Source organism: Larimichthys crocea, chromosome III (genome assembly GCF_000972845.2).
Source record: "Larimichthys crocea isolate SSNF chromosome III, L_crocea_2.0, whole genome shotgun sequence".
Lineage (NCBI taxonomy): Eukaryota > Metazoa > Chordata > Actinopteri > Sciaenidae > Larimichthys > Larimichthys crocea.
In genome coordinates, this window is record NC_040013.1 from 20710416 (window position 1) to 20734403 (window position 23988).

At 42.4% G+C, this 23988-nt stretch overlaps 1 protein-coding gene across 1 annotated transcript; it reads right to left on the bottom strand.

The window, feature by feature from the left end:
* Positions 1–5183: 5183 nt before the first annotated feature.
* On the bottom strand, positions 5184–22401 carry wapla (WAPL cohesin release factor a). Its single transcript, XM_019265302.2, has 20 exons — positions 22079–22401; positions 20674–21084; positions 19861–20548; positions 18012–18319; positions 17782–17912; positions 16763–16858; positions 16039–16200; positions 15274–15410; positions 14504–14615; positions 13055–13285; positions 11856–11967; positions 11575–11672; positions 11261–11337; positions 10747–10922; positions 10339–10454; positions 9990–10208; positions 9091–9307; positions 8278–8366; positions 8080–8175; positions 5184–7173 (listed from the first exon to the last, which is right to left on the bottom strand). The coding sequence occupies exons 2-20, from the start codon at positions 21056–21058 to the stop codon at positions 7108–7110; spliced, it is 3516 nt and encodes a 1171-aa protein (XP_019120847.2). The 5' UTR covers positions 21059–21084; positions 22079–22401; the 3' UTR covers positions 5184–7107.
* Positions 22402–23988: the final 1587 nt, after the last annotated feature.

Here is a 23988-nt window from a genome sequence, read left to right on the forward strand (position 1 = left end):
AAATGGAAGGATGAATTTCACTGTACCGGTTTCTGCTCTATGGCTATTTTTACTCGTTTCACATGAAGGACCACTGAACCGGTGAAAACAGCTGTGCAATGTCTTCATGGGCGCTTTGTCAAGTCTGCAAGATTCTTTGATATCCCTTGAGTCATCTCTGCTTACACGTAGTATTGGCTGAGTTATGGTAAGTGTAGCATCCGGTGCTTCTGGAGCTCGACACATAGGGACTAAAGGTCAGGATATCTGGGCCTCTGCTGCATCGATTTTTACCACTTCTTTAAAAATGTGTCTCCTGCGATTGCCTCAATTTTTTATAAAAGTGCAACACTGGAGTATCCCTTTAAAAACCAATAGCCCCAGTAGACAGAAATAATCATCCACTGAAGAAAACCTGGAACTGTGCTGTACCCTATTATCTACTATGTAGTGTGAAAATAAATGTGTTTCATTTAAACATGGCGGGATAAAAGTTATTTGCATGCAGGAGGGCTACGAATCTAAGCTGACGCTAATGATATCTAAGATGAGATACAGTAAAACTGCCTGATTCAAATCTGAACAGCAAAAGCTTTTTGTTGCCTCTTCCTCTTGTTACATTCCCTGCAAGTCTCCACGATCACCCTACAAATTAAAGCAAATCCCCCCAAAAAAAGTAAGTACAGGTGCTGCAAACATTGTGCAAACACAGCTTGGTTGGCTGGAACAGTGACAGTGTACAAAGCAGGAGAAATCTTTATATCTCTCCTTAATGTATATTACGACATTTATGTTTCTCTCTGTCTCTCTCTCTTGATCTTACGATCTCAGCACCGACACACACTCACTCAGAAGATGTGAAATAAGTGGAATAAGTGTCCCTGACTGGCTCCTCATAACCTTCTTACAACCCAACCAACACACTTAGCCTCCTTTCAGAGCAATCGGTCTCAGAAACAGTCGTGTAAAAATAAAAAAAGGAAATATAAAACACTAAAGCAAATCAGACATAGATTATTATCTGGTTGCTGATGCATGAATGGGGTATTCTGAGGGTGTATGGCTGTGCTGTGGGGACTTGCATCTATGCACAACCACGTGTGTGTGTGTGTGTGTGTGTGTGTGTGTGTGTGTGTGTGCTGTGCACTGACATGAAACAATCTCTTTGCAGTTGAACCAAGATCTTCCACTTAGGATCAAGTGAAGGAGCTTGCAATGGTATATATCTCAAATGAACAACATCCCCTTAGTGCACACACACACACACACACACACACACACACACACAGAGAGACTGGCCAGCTCTAATGCATAAACGCAGATGGACAGACACACACACACACGCACAAACAGTAACCCAGCTGACCCCACACAACACTCATCAGCCTCCCCCCTTCCTCCACAGACAGAAAGGAGGCTGACTGCGCCTGGAGGTGGAGAATAGCAAAAAGCAGAAGCAGTGTGGGGTAGTAATACTACCACTCTGCTGTGCTCCTCATCTGGCTCGCCTGTGGACAAAGCCCATCCCTTAGAGTGCAGGTCACGCACACGCAGGAATACAGATGGGCTGGTAAGTCTCTCTGCCCTGCCACTCAATGATTTAAGGGGTGAGATTAAACAAGAGGATCTACCTGCACGTGTATGAACAGAAAGATACGGGTGCTGCCTTTGTTTTTTTTTAGTGTGAATGTATTCGTGGCAGCGTATTTACACATTTGACGCAGTGCACATGTACTCACTGTTGTGCTTTTTTTGTTCACTTCTGCTTTTATTTGTGTATTTTTTCATACGCCTGGCTGATTGTGCACATACCTACAAATGTCTATGCGCGTGCGTGTGTGTGTAAACAAGACACAGTGCACTGCACAGTGTGCTGTGTTAGCAGAATAGGGCAATAGTGGTGGACAAACTATTTGAATAAATCCTTTGTGGTAAAAGCAAAAAAATAAAAAATCGGAGGCTTGTAGTGTGGTCAAAGGCAAAGTTCTTCATTCAGCTGACAGATACGCACGGTTGGTTCTGGCTTCTTCGGCGGTTTCAGGATTATTCGCTCAGTTCAGTTTTAGCGTTAACCCTCTGACTTGATCTGTCTTGACGTACAAATTGAAGAACAGGGGTTAGAGGGAAAAGAGTTGTTCTTGGTTCTAACAACAGTGGTAAAAAGCACTCAAGGGCTGTACAAATCAGGATAGTATCTCCTAATACTACATTACTGGGCCTAGATTTCACAGGGTAAATATGGCCAGCTATTATGAAAAATTACTTTTTATAAACCCCCCAAACAGAATACAAAGTTTGCTTAATTAGCTCCAACCTGACAAGCTACGGTATTAAAATACTGCTCACAAAAATACAACACTGTCTGCATAATGAGTATTCTGATACATAAAAGATAAGTCTGGTGATTTCCTAAAAGTCAGCTAAAGCAACAATTTTTGACTCTGAAGCCAAACCCCGATAGACCTCCAACGTTGTCAGAATTTAATCATTAACGCACGTTACTAACTTAGTTTCTTCCCACAGAGTTCTTCAGCTTAGAGATATGTAGTTTAAAAGCGCTTTGAGTGGACCGAAGACTAGAAAAGTGCTATATAAGTACAGTCCATTTACTATTTACCCTGTAAAGACACTGTGTGCAGGGTGTACCTTGCTTCTTGCCTTAATGCCAGCTGGGATTGGCTGACCCTGATAAGAATAAGCGGTTATAGAAGTTGGACGGACTTTTGGATGGATGGATTCTTCCGAAAGTTCCCATCTCCAAGTTGGATCGTTTAATATGAAAGTGCCCGAAAAACCAAGCAAGTCTCACAAGCCAAGTGCCTCATTTAATGTAGCCTAGACGTACCAGACGACCAGAGAGCTCCCTGCTTACAAACAGTCTGAAGATTTCTAAATGCATTACTTTTTTTCCAAGGACACACCTTACAAGAAACAATAGTTTCAAGCAAAACATAGAGTAAGACTGTGGATTGATTTTCAGTCTCTATTGAGCGAAGAATTCAGAGAATTAGTGACTTGAGTCTACACTCGTAATTAAACCAAAGTTTTGTGGATAGTATTTTTAACTCTTACATGAACAACCGTGCAGTAACAACTGTGAAAACCTCCCATCTTTCCCACACCAGACATGATGTAAATGCAGCATTAAGGTGCAACGCTGCGAATCTTTTTAAGGGATTTGTTGGTCGTGTGAAATTTATATATTAGCCTCATCATTTACATTTTGCTGAGAGCACTTGATCATTTTGAGTAGAGCACTTAGAAGAAGAAAGAAACTGATCCAGTATTGTTTAAAAGCTTGCTCTTCTCTACGCCTAAACACTCCAGTTGATCTTCTAATGGAGGTAGAAGGAGTGGGCGTGCATCCTTGAAGATTTACATCTGTTAAACACACATTAGAATTCCAGTGACAGGAGGAAAACTTCTCTGAAAAGCAAAAATCCAGATTGGAGGAGTCGCTTTTTTTCCCCTCTCCCATCCTCACCCACATAACTGTCATCAAAAGCACTCAGAGCTCTGCAGATGCAAGAGATGAATGGCTCTGCACGTTGCCGCCTGCCGTGTTTCATGCGTTGGCACACCGGCAGTAAAGTGTCCCAGTCGTGTGACAGCTTGATTTAAATTTAGTGGAAAGGGGTGTTGATGGTCAGCAAAGTAACTATCGACTCTCCTCATAAACGTCTCACCACCTCTTGTGCATGAGTGCGCATGTTTGTGGCCGCATAAGACGAGGGTGTTTATCTCTCCAAAGACAGCAGAGTTCTTACAGCTTGAGGGAAAATCAGTAGGCAACACCACTGATGAGGAGATACTTGTGTGTGCGTGCATGTGTAGTACGCAAACATGCGTGGGTGTGTGTACTCCACTTTCAGGCGTGCAGGCATTGCGGTCAGAGTACTCACACCACCTAGTGGCATTCAGGCTTTGTATCATTCTTCAGAGAAGATGAAAAGACGAGCAAAAATATTTACACCTGCACCCTTCCGTTAAATCACAGGCATAAGGAGATATTAAACGGAGTCGCGTGGAGTTGAATAGAGCATTTTTGCAGGGCTAGATCTCATATAAACAAACGCCACAGGAAACGAGAGGAGAAAAATGTTATGAGAAAATAAAAAACAGTGTGAGCACAGGCTGAAAAGACAAATACGTTGAACCGAGGGAGGGGGAAACTGTGGACAGAGAAAGGGCGATCAAAGGATGAAGGAGCTGCAAAAATTCAGTTGCTGTTCTCCCCTTTAGGTTGTGCAGCTTCACCGAGAGGCCTTTGATTGACAGGTGAGAAACGTTAATCCTCTGTGCTCTGCATCCTTTTCTACCCTCGCTCGCACTCTCTGCGGAGGACATCCTATCAATCTTGTTAACATATAGAAACCGCCGAGTTCCTCCTCCTCCCCCTGTTTACTTTCATCCACTCTCTCGCCGCTGATCATCACGGGGGGATTGCTCTCTCCCGCTCTCCGCCTTTGACTTCTACAACTGAAGATCTGTCATGTATAATGTATGGAGTGGGATGAAAGGCAGAGGTGCCCGTCGTCTACATGCACGACTCCCGCTCTTTGGAATTTAAATATGCACCTCCACGGCGTAATCGACATAATTACATGTTATTTGTGAGCTGTTTGGTAAACGTGTTAGCCCGTCTTTCAGATCTAAATCCTGCATTTGTCCCCACCTGCTTGTTATATCATAGTTGACAGCAGCTGTCGCCTGCATGGAATCAGTGTTGCCAGATAGTATTTCACTACACTCCCCAGGCTCCCTAAGCTATTTGTAAGTTTAACTCTGAGCTAGCAACAAGAATCTTTTGTTTCCATTATGCAGCAGTCAGTCAAGCTGAGGGACCGCGTCCACAAACTGTCACCGCTGAGTGCTGTTAAGTATACCAACCACGCTTTGGACTCTCGCTCCATCCAAGCCAGTTTGTCAGGGAGCGACACATCTCTGACCACACACACACACACACACACACACAGACTTCCACTTACAGCCTTGTGGGGTTACAGACACAAGCTAGAATACAAAGTTAAGCATTCATGGGGAGGGGGGCCTGCACACATGAATACCAAAAGGAAATAAAACATCACTTCTGTTTGGTAAAGTGTTTACCTCCCGTGGCTCTGAATGCATAAAAAAAAAAAAAATCCATCTCACAAGTCTGTAAGTCAAAGAAAACAACTAAAGAAAGAAAAACACACAGGGAGTGTACTGAAAGTAGCAACTTTTTTTTTCTTCATTTTTTGAGATACAACTATTTACATGTAACCAAAGACATTGTCCTTGAAACAGGTACAAACAAGGTTGTTGGGTTTTTTTTTTCCTCTTCCTGCGATTTTTGTTTTTCCAAATGACAACTCAGAAATATTGTATAAAATAAAAATATCAGCTTCAGGGAAAAAAAGTAGTCTAAGCATTTTTTTTTTTTTTTAAATGTCCATTAACCGCTATGTACAGACGTATTTACAATCTAAAATTCCATTCAGACCAGAAGTTTGCAAAGTAATTAAACAGTAAACACAGTTGCAGTCATGTTCACTGCAGCCCTACAAAACCAGATAAAACTAATCTGCTTATACAGGTATGGCTGTCATTCAAATCAGTGATCGTACATGTGAGCAGTAAAAGGCAGAGGCAAAAGGTTCGTGTGAATCATTACAGGTAAAAATGACACCACAGGAGAATAAATAAAACGGGGAGCTTAATGCACGATGTCCAATGCAAAAACATCCATGAATACGATGAGTAAAAACATGAAGCTACATGCGGCTGGACATACAGAGACATGGCGCCAATTTCAGCTGAAATTATAATTCAAAAAGCTAAAAATCTGTCACATGCGTGTACTCTGTCCAGCCACTGAGCCGCGTCACATGGGATATATATTTTAATGAGACATGATGTGAGACTCTTAGACACAAATGGCATCTGGCTAGGTAAAGATTTTGCATTTACAAAAAAAAAAAAGGAGGAGAAAGCATTAAATTAAATACATTTAAAAAACAAAAAAAACTTCATTACAAATTCAAAAAAGAAACAACCATCTATTTTTTGAGTAATTCATCACATCTTTTATACCTGTGAGGTTAAATGCATACTTTCATTTTTATAACGGTGAATAAATTGAACTTTAAATTAGCTAAACAAATTAAATATGACCAAACTGATAATGGGTAATCAGGAAATCCAAAATGAATGATTTCCAAGTGCCACTATCAGTCAAATAAAGGACATCCTATCTATGTCGGCATGTCACGCGTTCCTGATTTCTTTTCAAAGTAATTCATAATTTTGATTTTTTATTTTCTAAAAAAAATGCCCCCGAGAGAGAAAAAACAAACAAACATAAGAGAACGTCTACGCAACTTCCTAACGCACACAAATTGCTAAAATTAACGAGCACAATGAGAACATGAAAATCAAAAGTTAAAAAATACTCCCTTAAACATTCAAGCCAACTGCAAACATGTAACTAATGGATGTACGCATTCCACACAAGTTTACACACAGACGTCTTTCTAACATCCATGGAAATGATTGTTGTTTTATTCATGCTAATCAATGATTTCACCCTTGGCTTCGATGTGGATGAGTAGAGGATTAAGATGTGATGATCCGTAAAATTTGATTCAGAGGTTCGCAATCCAGCTAAAAAACGGCCAGGAATGGAGACCGGAGAGCGGACGAGGGACTCCACGCCTCAGCCGGCCTGTTAAGATCAACCTTGAGATCTGCCTCGAGTCCATCGTCATGCATGACATTCAACTGAATTGAAACTTTAGCCTAGCTCCCCCACCCCCCCTTGCCTGATTCCCAGTTACCTGAGGATGGATCTCGATCTGACTCTGAGTGTGGCGTTAAGTTGAGTGGAAAGTGAAGGAACGTGCGTGTCCGTCAGCTAAGCAGGGCTTTGGTTCAGGCTGTGCTCCGGGAAGGGAGTGAGACTTTTATATATTTGTGTACGCCGTTATCGGTGAAAATTCAGAGTGATCACGGCGTGATCGGTCGAAGTCTAGGGAATGCTGCCGAGTCTCCAATGACCCCTTTGCGGCTCCTTGTCGGGTGGGCGGCACCAGAACAGCCTGGGATCCCTTTGATGTGCTGAGTGTGAGTCCGCCGTCTGGCTGTCTGTTAACAGTGCTCCAGGTAGTCGATGACCCGCGAGATGGACTTCTGTCCTGTGGTGCCCATTGCACACTGTGTGTGGGGGGAAAAAAACAAGAGTGTGAGAGCACGAACATAAACAAGGGAGGATTTTTTCAGGGGGAGGATTTTTGGAGCTTCTGTTCACTTGAAAAAAGGATATTTATGAAACAGATGGTTCCAGTCACATTCAAAAGTAGCAGCAAAATGCACATCTGTGACTGTAACTGTTCAATTTAACATTAATGCTTGAATTATATTCATATCACAGCTTGAATTATGCTGCTTGGATACATACGTGTCACATTTAATTGATTGAAAGTTATTGATCACAGAACAGTATTTTATAAAGGCTGAGTGCCACTAGAGACGAGACTGCGTACGTGATATCTGCTGGGCTGAGATGCTATTTAGAGACATTTTAAACGAGCGACAATCAAAGTGTCTTTTCGGATATTGGTCATTACAGCCATTTCAGCACCCTTCAATCTCTGTGTTGATGAAGTAAACAGAAATAAAAAGCTTCTCTTTTCGCAGGAATTCTGGTATTTTCTCACAAAGTGGCTGAATGGAGGCGCAGAAACTGCAATTATATTCCAAACTAAAGGGGAAATGCTGCTGTTGTACAGAACCACTGGTCTGCAAAAAGGTTTATGTGATCAGGGGCCATTACAGTGCACACAAATGGACTTTTGCTCAATGAGTTCAGTTAAAAGGGCTTTTTTTGCAACTTCAGTACAATTTGCCTGCAGCTAAAAGGATCACATTACCATTTTTAGGCGTTCTCAAAAATTCCTCTGATGTCCCACCATTACAAATGATGGCTTGTATTTTAGGGAATAAACTTGATTTGTCACTTTAGTATCAATTCTGAATTTATATCGTGTCTTATAATGCGTTTCATCATAACAGCGATGACAACATCATCACCCAACGCTGATGACAGAAGGTCATACTCACAGTGAGGTTCATGAAACTCAAGAACTTCTTCAGCATTTCTGTCATGATGGAGAAATCCCCTTTAGGTAGATGCTCTCGAACAGTAGTCACATTTACCTGAGCGGGACAGAAAACGTGGGTGAGCAATGACATGAACATCCGAGTGAGCATACAATCATATTGTGTGTGTGTGTGTGTGTGTGTGTGTCATATTCTTACCTGGCTGCCTTGGCAGAGACAACCAAGCAGCAGAGCAGTGTAGGAGGCAACAATGCTGTCCTCCATATGCTTGCCTGCATGCTGCAGAGCTACAGCAAACACAGGGGAGGAAAAACAAGATTCACAATTACAGATACATACACCGCCTGTTTTGGGAGGGGGAGAGTTTCAGACACTTGTGGCAGGAAGTGCTGAACAGGTACAAATTTGGGCTGGAGAAGGATTTTGCAGCTGTAATTCAGTGTGGCAAAAACAATCACACTAATAAGTCTGAATTGTTTTGCTGTGCAGGAACAGGAATGAGAACAGAGGTTTGCATTTCTAAACTCAGGATTAAACCATCTGAACAACAGGCACATAAAAATAAATGAATTTATGACTTAAGCAAACGTAAATTGACAACAATAGGCTGAATGTATGGCCAAGCTGACGTTTACAGCTGATTTAAATCTTGTGTTTTTATAACGCACAAACAGCCTTAATTGGTCGCAGTGGGGTGCTGCAGTGTCCTGCACAACATAAAACAGCTGCGGTATTCTCATGTGCTTATTAAAGCAATCATTTTCAATATAGATTAATCTACCAGTTACTCAATTCATCACTTGACCAATAAAATATCAGAAAACGCTCATAAAATTGCTCCAACCTTAATTAGTTCAGAAGCAAAAAAAAAAAAAGGTAATGAAGTTGTCACGCAGTAATTACAGCTGCAACATTAACAACATTTATCTAGATTATGATTTCAGCCAAAGCTTCAAACGGTTCCCGTTACATCCACGCAAACACGGCGTCGCAACACACACACACATCTACCTTTATTTAGGTCCAATTCTTCATCCTCCTCCTCTTTCTTCTCGCTCTCTTTCGTCTCCGTTTGGCTGTCGTTGGGTTCGGCTGCCACCCACTGGATCTCTCCCGACGTCTCCTGCCACTCTCCACTTTGGTCCAGTGCCGGCTTGGGCGCCTCGCTGATGAGGTCGTCCGTCTTGGCCTCAGCCAGGATGGCGGCACGCTCCCTCTCCAAAAAGAGCTAGAGAGATTTGTTGTGAAAAAAACACGGCAGATTTTTAATAATTTAAAAAGGATATTGAGGAATATTTGTTGAGTAAGATATTTCTTCATGGGTATACCAAACTCTCTGAAACGAGCTTCTACACTGAAGGTGATAGGTCATTTTAAAAGATCGCCAATTTATTCTCAAAGGTTCCTTTTAAGAAAACTTTGCAATGATGAGTCAGTTGGGCAAATTATAATCAATATTAAAGCATTAAAACATTCATAAAATTTCATCCTCATCTCGAAATTCAAGTCCAAGAATGACTGTGCATCGATTTACAGCTGCTTATTATGCAGCGCTCAAGCTGTCAAATGTATGCAACTGCACACCTGCACATTTATTTAAAATGCACTGAAGGACACAGCTTATGGCTGTGTGGTATTGTAGCAGAGAGGGGGGATTTGAAATGATGACACAGCAAAAAAAAAACATGCACCATCCATATTCATTAAAGTACCAGAGTGAAGTTTCAACTATCTCCCTTAACAGGTGAATCACTGCTTCGGTTGTCCACATAAAACAAAGTGTTCTTTGCAGACATTTATTTTTCCCTCATGACTGCGTACATACTTTAAAACTCACTTGTAGCCAGGACAACGAAAACTCAACAATGAGGGCTAAAATATTTATTAATGCGTTCAGGTACAGTTCATACCTTCACCAGGGCAGCCAAAGCACCGGAGGACTTGGGCTTGTCAGTCCCGTCTCCTTGTGTGTGCTGTGCTGACGTTGCCGCTGTGTCAGATTGTGTTGGGTCCGCAGGCTGCATCAGGCTGTCTTCCAGACAGGTGTCGTCAACAATGTACTCCATGTCCACCAGACAGTGGCGGTTTCTGGAGCTGTACTCCACAAGGTTAATTAGAAGGCCGAGACCCTGGTATGCAGAGTACACAGATCAGACATGCGCACGTACGTACGGGGGCGCAGACACAGAGCAAACACGGGTTGGTAAGAATATCTTTTAAACAATTAAGTGAGGTTGTTTTTGTTCAAGAGCGCCTTACCAGTACTCGCACATCAAAGCGCTGCTCCTGGGGGATGTAACGTGGAACACGGAGGACGCAATTCAGAGCGGTTACTATTAGCTGCTCCTGCTCGCCTGTCTTAGTACTTCCCCACTCTGCAGACAAAAATAACACCATTATTAACCTACGCTGATACTAGCCGACACATTTCCCTGCTGAGCACCTGAAATCTGCTGAAATATACACCAGCTAAGTCTGACAGAAAGAATATATTCCAGTACAGACACAAGACATCACAATACTGCAATGAGCTGTGCTTCACTGTGCATCACACAAACAATAAGCCATAATACTGAATGCAGAGATGTCAGATCAAAGCAACAAATATAAAGGAAAACAAAAGCAAATGCAAAAAATATAATAATGTTGAGTTGTAAATGAGAGTACCATTGTCATGGGTGAGGTTGAGCAGCACTCCTATGATAGCCCTCATGCAGTCCTCCACTGCCTTGCCCACGTTACTGAAGCTGCAGTGGGGCAGCGCGGCACCCGACAATGACAGAGAGCTGTTGTTCAACGCCCTGCTGTAGCGCTGGATCATATCCTCACAGTGCCACAAAGCTCTGAAGGAAAAAAGTAAGAGAAACATATTGATGAGAGAGAGTGAAGAAAACAAGCTGAAGGGATGAAAACAGGGAGCGAGGGGAGAGACTGGCATGAATGCAGAGGAGGAGCAGAGGTTTAAAAAACACAGAGTGTGCCAACCAATACAGAAATATTAATCCAAGCTCAATCAGGTCCAAATGGTCTGGTATGTTAATTATTATTCATGTGAATACGTTAATATGATGGGTACAATGATGTTACATAAAGTGTAAAAAGGTAAACAAAATAAATTGTCAGTGTATCAGTAGGTTTCGTGTCCGGTCAATAACAGCTCCGAGCTGTGTCTGGTGCTCACCTGGCAGAGGAGACGATAAGTTGCGAGTCTTTGTAGGCGATCAAGTAACCCTGGTTTTCCGGGTTCTGCACTGTCACCTGTTGGCACGAGATGAAAGGGAAATAAAATAAATGGAGAAAGTGCAAAGAAGAACAAAAAAACAACAGTGACATTTAAAATGAGATCACCGATAAAGAGAATTCGGCACTTTAAACAAAGCCTTTCATCGGGTAACAATAAAAGTCCTTTCACTACCGAGCTACTCTCGTCCTTGAGCGTCACTCTTGTGTGACACTGATGAAAGCGAGAGCCAAACTTGGCGAAGCAGTACTTACACTTTCAAGCACTCTCAGACACCTCTCAGCCCCCCACAAAGACGCTACAAGGTTCTCCTTGTCCTCCTCTTGGCTCAGGTTCTGCACACACTCTTTAACTGTGGCAACACAACACACACAAGGCACATGACTTTTACACATCCTCGAAAGCTGCATGAAAGTAAATAGATGTAACCTTTGACCGTGGAAATCTTATCTTTGAGCGTATAAATAAATAAATACGGAGACTTGCAAACTGCCCACCTATCACCACTAGTGCACTGTGCATCCCACACACTTACCTTTGTCTACGATATGGTCCAGACCTCCCAGTAGCCGCAGTTCTTCTTTGAACCAATCCCCGGCTCTCTTGGAGGTTAGAGACAGCAAGGTTTCCATGGCAAGGTGGCCCGTCTACATCAGATAAAACAACGTTAGATCTGCAATATCCGCACTCAAACCAGGTCAGGAGTTGCAGCATTCAGAGGCACGTGGTTGTGTTTATTTGTAGATGAATGCAGCTGCTATGAAACCACCAGAATATAACTTTTTGTTTCTCTGATTCACCGGCTTACTCTGGCTCTCTTATTCACTGTCTTTCTCAGTTGACCAATGATGTCTCTCTATTGCTCACTTTCTCTCTCAAAACAAACCAAAGGTTAGTATCACTATTTTGCAGCATGAACTGGAAAGCCAGACTCTTTGGAGACGTAGAAGCAGGGTACACAAAATGAACCAAGCATGGACACAACTGGTAGATCATAGTTTAGTCCATGAACTCTGCATAGCGTCGAGTTTCAGTTGCATTTCATGCTGACTGTGGAGGAGTCTGACTGGGCTGATCTTTGGATTAACCACGGCCTGTTTTCTGCGTTATTTGTGCTCTTCACCACCGCTGCAGCCTAAACAGACGACTCCATTTGAATGAAGGAGGAAAACTTGCTGCAGCACCCGATTTGGTCTGAATCGAGCCTTACAGTATCTTTGAAAATGTATTATACACTTATTAAACTGCGCCATGTCAGGTCAGTGGTAGAAGCGTTTCATGCTAAATAATGATGACATTTGTAGTAATTATTCGACAATACTGCCCTAACTAATGCCATTATTAGACCAATTAACTTGCGACTCCAAAAACATCAGCACCTCTGACATTCTTCATATCAACTTTAAACATAAAACTGATGTTCAAGAATCACAATAGTTGGATAAGTACATGTACATTCAACAATTCTTTAAAAGGTAACAATGTATCTTCCACAAACAGGAACAAACGAAGAGTGAAGAGTAAAAGAAAATGAGACTGATTAGAGACAAAATTAGACTGACTGACATCTTATGCTCAATTTAACAAATTAGGCATTCACTAAAAGCATTTCCATTGAAGCTACTTAAGTATTTATGATGTTAAGCTTGTTAAAGAATCATTAAAGAAAAACCAAGGTGCATCCAAAGGTGAAACTTTGTATTACGTCTCTTTCATTATCTAAGAACAACCCACCGTGATGTTCTCCAAGTCGAGGTGCTTGTTGTGCACGGTCTCACACAGCTTCCTGATTTTCTCCTTGACCTTTTCCACCTCCTTTGCGGTGAGCTGATCTTGGTGGGCCGAGTAGTCCTGGTCCAGCTCCAGCAGTTTGATCATGAGCTCCAGGCAGGCCCTGTCTAGATCCATGTTAAGACGATCCCGACTCAGAATGTACATGAGGGCGGCCGTGCACAGAGCGAGATTCTGATGGAGATACAACGACAGAGAGTGGCTTTTACAAAGCGCTGCGGGTGGTGCTGAGCATACAGAGGTGGAACAACGTGAACACGGTGTGAGAAGAAATCTCCATAGTCACTAAAGCACGCTGGAACACTACAAATACCGCACACCAACATTGTCAAAAAGTATTGATACTTTTTTGATACCACGTGTATAAACCAATAGAATTCTTACTACCACTACTAATAGAAATGTGTATGCACTCAGTGACTTTCTGTGCCGGCACTGTGTGCTGATTGTAAAGAACACGACTGTGTGCCAAGGACTTGTTTCTTTATGCTGGCATCGCTCACTAAGAGGCGCTTACACTTCAGGGATGACTGAAACGCCTCAAGGCTTTGACTTGAACGTATTAATTAAAATGAACTTTAACCACAGCCAAACAGAAAACTGAACATCCTCTCCATTCGCAAATATTGCAAAGGTCTTGGTAAGAATATTAAAAACAAACACCACTCCCTTCAAATTAAATGAAGCATTCCAGTTTATATCTACAGACACATAATACGATGGTATATAAATGTGACCGTGTGTATATTTAAAGCACGTTTATAAAAACTAATAGAACAAACTACATTAGGGGGAATCCAAACTGTTTCAGGGGATGCTCAATGAATGAAAGCGAACTACATATCCTAAACGGAAACTTTAGGAATTATAAACTAATAAATGTTTCAAACATGCTTTTGGTTTAGACTGAAGTTATGTAAAAAAAACAAAAAAAAAACAGCAATATTGCTCAATTGTTCATGGGGTCAAACTACATAATCATGATTACAGGCCTCCGGGAACAGAGTCAAACCAAACAAATAAATGCGTGGGGGGCGCCTTTTCCCAAGCTTTGTCCGAGGGGAGGTCAAGAGTCTTCGATATTGAAAACCCCTGCACCACACTGAAAACTAAAAATGCTTTACAACATATTGGGGATTATTTTGCTGAAATAACTGTAGTTTTACTTGTTGAATCGACTTTGTCTCTTTCTTTCTTGGCCAACTCTGCAGTACCAGTATTGGTGTCAGTGTGGGGTCCCTCTACACTTCTGTTACTTATGGGTTATTCAGAAGCTAAGCACACCAGCTGAGGTTCAAACTCTAGTAGCAAACACAGATTCAAAACCTTGAGAGAATACATAACACCAATCGTCAACTACTATTTTCTACATGGAAAGAGAGTTTTACTGACCGGGTGTTGTGGAGCATCGCTGAGCATCTTGAAGACCTGCGCCACTTTCCCTCGGGCCCGCAGGTGCATCCTGAAACTGGGCATGGCACACCGCGTGGCCAGGCTGATTATACTGGGAGCAGTGAGAGGGGAAGAGACGGGATTATAGAAACGTTAGGTCAAATATTTATCTTGTGCTTTAAAAAAAAAAGGATGAGTGAGTCAGAATGTGGCACAGCCAGCTTTCAGATCATTAGCAATATTTGTGATTTTTATCTGCAACATGCCCACAGTCTTCTGCTTGCATATGTACAGACTGAAAAACATCCTTAAAAAAAAAAAAAAAGAGGCTGAACTCCCTCCCAGTCTCTGGAGTGGATCCATTTTGTCAACAGAGTGGCCACATGCATCATCAGGCTACAGGAAAAACAAACAAAACTTAAAATTGCTTGCATCCTCTGTGGTCTCTTTAAATAATTCACTTTGCATCTTCCTCCCCTGCTGTTCTCTCTTGGAATAATGATTGTTTTGTTTTAGTAAATTAAGGACTATTGCGTCGCATCAATCAACTAAAGCAGCTGTTCCTCAAATTGCTATATAAATACCAGCTGACATGAACAAATGTTGGGTGACAGGTGCATGTCCCATTCAGTCAACTTAGTCAGGTACATGGTACTCGAACAAATCAGTACCACTGACATGCAAAAATCTGTCAGAGCAGACTCGGAGCGTTTAAGTGCTCCTCCGTAAAAAAAAAAAAAAGGCAGCACTAAGTGTCTCATTCCACTTACCTAAGGCATCTTGTGTTGAGTGGCTGACTGCTCTTCAGTCCCGTCTCCAGGTACTCAAAATCATCCGTGAACTCTTGATTCTCGCCAAACTCCACCACGTCATTGAAGTGCTTCACATGCTGCACCACCGTGTACAGCTGGTGGAGAGGAAATGGGGTTAATTATGGCTAATTCAAAAGTAGTGACACCACTGCTCTCATTGTTAGACTCCGCTATATTGGTTCCATTAGTGGCAACAGCTGACTGCGCTAATACCCCTCCATCAATAAAAGCTCAGCACGTGGAGTCTGATCAGCAGTTGACTCTGTATGTTTACCGGTATCAACAGTCACGCTGTGTCCGCACTCAGCATGACACAGGAGGAAGGACCTGGGTTGAAGAGAACGCCGGTGTGTTGTGACAGCTTAGCTGAAACAATTTCACCTCAGGGGATCTGTGGCTAACCGGCTGATCTGGGGCCAGAAGGCCCGTCTGTAAATGACACAAGCTGTAGGGGAGTTTAAATTAACAACAGCAGTCGTCATTGCTGCCGCCAACTCACGCTGGGGTTCAAATAAACAAAAGTGAGCTTGATATGTATCAAATGAATGCTACCCCCTTTGCTGTACAGCCTGTATCCAATGGGCAAAAGCAGATCGGCAGGGTGTTTTTAAAAGATTAATTTCGGAGCAGCATGCAAACAAACTGAACAAAAACAAGCATTTAGCTGGAAAAGACAGTGCCTCTGTTCCTCAGCGGAAGTCTGAAAAAAAAATCCAGACTCACCTCTTTGTGCTCCTTCCTGCATTTGAGCGCCGTAACAATATCCTGGTTGAGTCGTGTGGGGATGGTCTCTGACTTAATGACTTTGGGCGGCGGCGGCGGGGCTTTGAACAAGCCATCATCTTTATGGGAGTTGCTGTCCTTGCTGCTGCTCGATAAAATGGCCTAGGGAAGCAAAGAGGCGGAGAAAATTGGGCTCAGACCAAAGTAACAAAATCTGTTTAACGGCACGTCCGCAAGATTTGCCACAGCTGAATAGTCTGTTAAGCACACAAGTCTTTAATAAGCGTTGTTAACAGATGTCAGATGAAGTAGTATTAAGTTTAAAAACAACTTGCAACAACAGCTTGTCTATGAACCGACGTTTATTTCTATGGGGGGATTGGAGTTCAACAGAGAATATACAAGTAAACCCAGGTTCACTTGTCTGGGAAAATAACAGAGAGAGTAATTAGAGCAATTAAAAAAAACTGTTGACTGCTAAAAGACCAGTAAACAACATCCTGCATCGTGGACAGTAGGGAATGGGGAATTCTGTAAACAAATGGGAGGTTATTAGCATTCACTTTACATAACACCCTGTAATATTGTTTGCCTGCTGCATGCATTTCAAATGAGAACTAAACGTTACAAATTTACCCCTTTTCACAATGACAGTCGGACATTTTTGCCTCTGTTGCACCACGAAAAACATAAAAAAATAAAACACAATGAAGCGAAATCTCACCGGCGCAGTTTGAGATCGAGATAGTGGAGGAGCAGGAATCTCTTCAGGCTCAGGTTGGTTCCAGTGGCGAGCATTGTACACAGCTTTAGCAGGGGACTGGAACCCAGTGAAATTAGAAAGAACTGGTTAGTTAGTCAAACAGAGACAGAGCACAACACCTGACGTGACACTGCAAATATATCCAAGCTCACTTCCACCTTTTATATGAACAGTAACAATACAGAAACACTTCCACGTTAATCTCCATAAAGCATTCTAGCACAAAGCCTGAGCTATTGTTGGGAATTAGCTCAACTGAACACATAAATATTTCATACTGCAATCATGATGATAGACTGAGACAACAGCAGCCGCAGCAGCAGCAGCGGCAGAACACAACAGTCCCCGAGCAGCACGACATTTAGACTGCAAACGGCACATTGTGCGACTCGATTATGTATCGCAAAGACAACGCTCAGAGTCGTGTCGATGATGTGGATAATAAAAACGTGCAGAATTAGGAAGATGGACCACAAATAACCCCAAAGCCGCTGTAAAATATTATCTATTAAAGCAGAGCAAATGTGGGCAGAACACAGAGCTAAATTATTCTGATAAATACGAGCCTGAGGTAGTAAGAGGTAATATTCAAACTGTCCTTGTAGTGGAAGTCAGTGTAGAGCGCGTGCTTCTGAACTCAGGTTTAACCCGTTCAGTGTTTTTAGTCTTTACTGCCAAACCACAGAACTACATTACATAAAATGTAGGTTTCATTTTTCTCTCCTGCCCACTTGCTCACTTTTTCTCTGACGCTCTTCTCCCTCCCATTACCTCAATCTATTTTTACAAGATGGATATTCTGTTATGTAAACGTCACTTAAACATCAATAATATTCAAATAAATGTCTGTCCGAGGCCAAGCAACGAAACCTGAGATCAATGCTGGTCGGGAGGAGAATTACGAACGCAGATTAAAATGACAAACTGACTTTTGAGGGATAGGCAGAGACAAACAGACAATTTCTAGCATGCTTGTTTACTTTTTTGGGTCCACTGAAGATCTTTTTGAGTCCACTGCCAATGTCCTTGGATTTGTCACTTGGCTTCCCCGAGCGTCCTTTCTGCCCATCTGTGCTGCCAGGGCTGCAGTCATCAGAGAAGTCAAAAGCATCTGTTGGAGAAAACCAGATTGTTAATCATATGAATGGGTGATACAGCACCGATACTGGGCCAGATGACCGTGTTGTGTTATCATTCGGGATCAGCTCACCTGTGTTGCTGCTGGCCTGGCTGTCCTGAGAGTCACTGGTGTGAGGGCTGTCCACGCTGGAGCTCAGAGCAGCTAAGGCCGCCGCCGCCTTCTTGGCCTTCTTCTCTTTGGCCCGGGAGCTCTCGTCGTCGCTGTCACTCTCGCTCAGGTCGTCAAAGCCAAAGTACTTGATCTTGTAGCTACTCTTGCCTGCCTTGCCACTTTCTGGACCCTCCTCGCCCTCCTGGTCCTCTTTATCCTCAAAGCCAAAAAACTCTAGCTTGGTCTCAGTCTTGGTCTTCTTGGTCTTCGTCTGGGTGGGTCTGAACCTGGAAAGATACAGAGAGGATTTTTCTTTTGTTCGACTGGAAATCGTTTTTGTTTTTTTTAACGTAGCACTGCAGAAAGCAGCCACTGAGGCTAAACAAATTTAAAATAAAACAAACTTGACAAGTCGGCATTCAAACTTTTGTACAACTCAATGAACAAGAAACTTTAAGTGTCTCGGTGAGACGCCTGCTAGCAGACAACACAACACAATGTTATTGCTTAGAAACCACAAAAACACGAAACATAATAGATCTATAATGGACCGCAAACAGTACACACACTAATGGCAGCGCCTCCAAAAGAGCCGTACTAGACGGCGAAATAGAAAACAATTTTCTTCTGCTTACTATCATTCAAGTTGATTCAGTCAGGGCGAGTGATGTGTTGGGCTGCACCTACCAAATTTTTAATAAATCTAAATTCACAAGGATTGCCGTTACACGGCTTCATTTCATTTATGTACGTCAACGGGAGAATCAGTGTATTTTATTTAAATTAAAACGGTTATGACACGATTTACTGTAACAGCAGATGAAGAAACATAAAAAAAAAATCTATTTTAAGTAATTACGAACAGAAACATGTTCTGTGTGTTGATATCTGAATATATAAAAAGGCATAGGTAATGACAGAAAGCAAACAGGAGGTGCTGTCAAAGGAAAATACTCGCACACTTCAGGTGATCATGGATGAGTTTCTCTTTGCCCGGGCACAGCACTTCATTGTGATGTGCTGACGCACGTTATGCAAATCGCTTCATTACTGTAATCAATAAAGTAGACGAAGCTGACAAGACGCCTCAGCGACGTGACACTCTGAGACGCTGATAGTGACACACTCATCCAGATGTAAACAGTATTTTAAGTAAGTTTGTTTTAGACTATGTCTCCGTCATTGCACTTCGATTCATCTAACAAATCTAAGCTGTAGTTGTTAACTCCATTTCTTAGCTTGTGATACTCAACCCAAGTTCCTCCTTTCCTGTAATATTTCAAACTGAACCACATAAAAAGTACTGATCTTGTACTAAATGTCAAACCACCGTACAACAAGGACAAGTAGAGCAAATGGCTTCGAACAAAATCTTTGCAGCACTTGTAGTAATTACAGTACTTTAACTCCCACTACCGGTTTCACTTTAACTGCAGAGACTTTAAAACAATATCATACCTGAAAATTAGCTACATGACAGACCTTTTTCTTCCAGACATTTATACTAAAAAGGTCTAAACCAATAATTCAGCATGCAGTTTTTCTTCTCTGAGTCTGTTCAGATTTGGGTCCAGTGAAGATAAATACAGCGTTTTCAAAGCCAGCACACAATGACGTATAATACAAAATGAGGTTCATTATGGTTCATTGTTGTGAGCTTATTTTATTTAATGGTACTACAAAGTTGAATATCTGCTCACGCAAAACCCTGAATGACTCACGCATGACTCAAAGTTATGAAAGCTTATAAATATCATGTTTTTTTGTTATATACATATCATCCATGCCCAAACTTTTTTAGTAATGTTCTCCACGACACAAGACTTACCTGGTAGGTTTGGGTGGCGGTGCGTCTGACTTCTTTTTCATCTGGCCTGCTTCTCCAAGGTCAGCGGGGGCAGCTGGGGTGACCAGTTCATCAATGCTCCGCTCTATCGAGTCCTGGATGGTGACGTTGCACACTGACAGACAGGAAGGGTGTAGAACCGTGTAGTCCCGTACCCTCCCACCGCCCCTGCCTGCAGGCTTGGCTGCTGTTTTAGTACTGGCACCAGTACTACTTGCACTAGCAGAAAGGACACTGTTGGGTTTATCTTGGGCACTCGCAGCTGGCTTGCTGCTGTTGTTTTCAGCAGGTTCAGAGGACATTTTGTTAGGTTTGCCGGGCCGTTGGTATTTCTTGCAGTTTGAGGCCCTTAGTGTAAACGGGGATGGGGGGATGTTGTCCACCTGTTCTGGTGGAGGTTCCTGCTCTTCGTTTCTTATCTCCTCCGATGGCAGTCCATCATAAGAGGAGGAGGTTTGGAAGTCTCTGCTACCACCTGGTGCATCAGTGGACAGCTTGAGGGTGGCGTCTATATTAGGAGAGGACGAGATGGACCTCTGGGAGTTTTGATTATCGGAGGTGACTGTGTCTGACAAAGAGGCCATACATGCAGGTTTTTGGTTGCTATCTGATGCACTTTTGAACCAGGACTGGTTATTTTTAACAACCCTCACTTCAGATGTTTGCATACCTGTGGGAACAAAATTCCAGATTTGAATTAAATACAGATAAAAGACAAGTACACTGGCTCTGACACGAGATAATAAAAAGGTACACTTAGAGACACAGATACGATAGTGCTGTGTGTGAACTTACTTGTGAACCTGGCTGTTGAGCTCGCAGAGCCCTGTGAAGAAGTCACAACAGGGGCTGTCCCACCGCCCTGCACTGCGGTCGCCTTCGTCACGTCACCATCATTGACTTTGGACTGGGACACGCTCTGAGTGGTTACAGTCTTGGACTCGTCGTCGCTGTCGAACCCAAACGGGTCTTCTTCACTGTCGCTGTCCTCGAGCCTGGGCCTCTTGGGAAGCTCGGACACTTCTTTTAACATGGGCCTTTTGGCCCCCAGTTGAGCCTTGTAGGTGGTCTCCCCCCATTTGGTGGTCAGTGTGGGCTTTTTATTGGAGAAGACCTCTTCAAATTTTGAATTGGCCTCCCCTCCCTTGCGGTTATACGTCTTACCGAATCTGGATGTCATGTCGGCTGCTTTATGTTACATATTCCCTGTGAACAGAGAAGCACATTTTCTATTTTATTTCATATATACCTTTGCAGTTGTTATTTATATCACTTACTTTTGTAATATTATTTATATTATGGTCACTACTTACAATAATATTATTATTTGTCACTTTCTTTGCAATATTTCTTACACTATGGTCACTTTACATTACAATACTCTTTTTATACATCATGCCACTTTTATCCTCAGTACTTGTCTGTTTTGAAGGTTGATTGTTTTTCATGTTTATTGTAGGTTATAGATATTTCTGTCTGTTTATTGTGTAGGTTATAGATAATTCTGTCTGTTTATTGTGTAGGTTATAGATATTTCTGTCTGTTTCTACTTTTTTCTAATTCTGTAGTGTATGCTACACTTTCCTCTGCTGCTGTAACAAGTAAATTTCCCCGTGGTGGGATGAATAAAGTATATCTAATCTAATCTAATCTGAGCAGAAAGCGTTCAATATCCCATTTAAGCGTCAGGTAACGTACAAAAAAATGCCGCAGCGTTGTGCCACATATTAGAAAAAGCAGCAGGGATGAGCTGTGTCCCTTAAATATATAAATAAATAAATAAAAACACAGCATCACGGCTGGGTCGTTTAACTCCAGCTCATAACGTTAAGTCATGTGTGAGTAGCTTCACCAAGTTAGCGTGGCTAGCTCGCTATAAGCACTTGCGGCTTACAAAGCTTTACAAAATAAAACATCACTGTTGAGGAAGCCGGCGGTGATTCAGAGTAACTTTAGTACAAGTTGAGTTTATTTACTTTCACCTAGCATCACACTGACAGGACAGTTAACTTAGCTACGCCTGTTAGCCTCGGCTAGGCCTTGTAAAGTTACTATAAAGTTAGCCGTTAGCTTCGACACTGCTAACTCCTCCTCCTCCTGTTTACATTTCACACCTGATCTGCGTCTAATAAAATAAAATAAATAATGGTTAAGTAGTTTAGAGAGAGAGAGATTAAGAGGGTTTAACAACGAGTGTTACCTTTCAACTCCGGGCGACTCTACTACTAGCCCAACGGCCGCTTGTTTGTTAGCCAGCCGGCTGAGGCCTGACGCCTCACTCCGCGCACAAATCAAGCGGGTTAAAAGTGTGCTCAGCGCCGCAGGAACAGCGCTACAAACACATCTCCGAGCCGAGGGAGTCCACGGAGCGACGCTCGTCGCCGAAGAAAGGCGGCCCAAACGCACCCGTCGCTAGCAGAGTCTAAAAATAGTGGATAATCCGCTACTTTTTGCAGTCTGTGCTGCTACTGACGGCCATTAAAATATCCCCTCCCTCCTCGCTCCCTGGCAAAGACCTCTATGTAGGATGGGAACCGGCCAATCAGCGGGCAGGAAAGGTTTCCCGTGCGTCGAGGCTCCAAGTCAGTAAGCGTGACTCTGATTGGTTTAAAGCTGAAACCATAACAAACGATAGGGGGCGCTGGAGGACCATGTTGTTTAATTTAAATTTGAAGACGTGCCAATGAGAGGCTGGTAACAGACTGTGTTGTGTTTGTAAAGAGGGACAATGTGAAGATCCAATGTTAATAATTATTAATAATAACATTAGAAAAATTGAAAACAGCATGAAGACTGCTCACAGGTATAATAAATAAATAAATAAATAAATAAATAAATAAATAAGAGAAGAAGATATACTTTATTAATCCCCTCAACGTGGAAATTCTTTTTTCACTCAGTTCTTTTATTTACATGCATATTTAACCCCAAACACACACACAGTACAAGTACAAGGCTCGTAGAAATGCAAAATGTGGGGAGAGAGATGGTGGAGTGATGGGCAGCCAGCCAGACCGGTGCCCTGCGAGGAGATGGGGGGGGTTCGGTGCCTTGCTCAAGGGCACCTCGGCACCTCTCCAGCTACCAGTCCACCTTCCATATTTTGTTTCCATGCTGGACTTGAGCTGGCCACCCTCCGGTTCCCAAACAAAGTCTCTATGGACTGAGCTACTGCCGCCCATATAATAATAATAATAATAATAATAATACATTTTATTTCATAGGCGCCTTTCTGTCACCCAAGGACACCTTACAATAAATGAAAGTAAACAGCAAATAACAAAAACAAACAACTAAAAGAACCATGAAAGTATATCAAATTACAAGAATGCAACATTAAAAACAGGTTACAATCCAGAATGGACCAAAGTAAGAAGAATTGGCACCTCTCCAGCTACCAGTTCACCTCCTTGCCCTTGAGCAAGGTACTTAACCCCTGCCGGGGGTAAAATGCATGTAAAAACCTGAATGAAAAAAGAATTTCAATAAAGTATCTCTTATTCTTGTGTCTTATAATAATAATTTGGTTTTACTACTTCAAGTAGGTCCAGTGTGTAGGATTAAGTGGCATCTAGTGGTGAGGCTGCAGATTGCAACCAACTGAATAGTGCTCTCTCTTCCAAGAGTGTAGGAGAAACTAGGGTGGTCACGAAACGCACAAAAACACATGACTGGCTCTCTGTGGAGCCAATGTTTGGTTTGTCCATTCAGGTCTATGGTAGAAACCTGGTGGTGCAGGATGGTGGACTCTCTCTGTAGATATAAATAAATGTTTATGAATACCATATTCCATGCCAATAGATTATCCTCAATGTCATTAAGAGATCTTATGTTTTCCACAAGTATTACTAGCTATTAAAAAAACCCAACATTAATATAATACTTGTGGTGTATCTTCTATAGGGCCAGGTTTGATGTGTGCTCACTGGACTGAATGTTCAAAGACCCGCAGCATGCTGGAAACAGAAAGCACATAGATCATCAGCACTGCCACCGGTCTGGGGCGCAGATGGTGTCAAATGAATGAATAGTGCGTTATAAACAGCCCAAGTCTGCAGGGCAAAGTGGTCCCAACTGAAACAACACTGAAATGACCATTACTCATCCCAG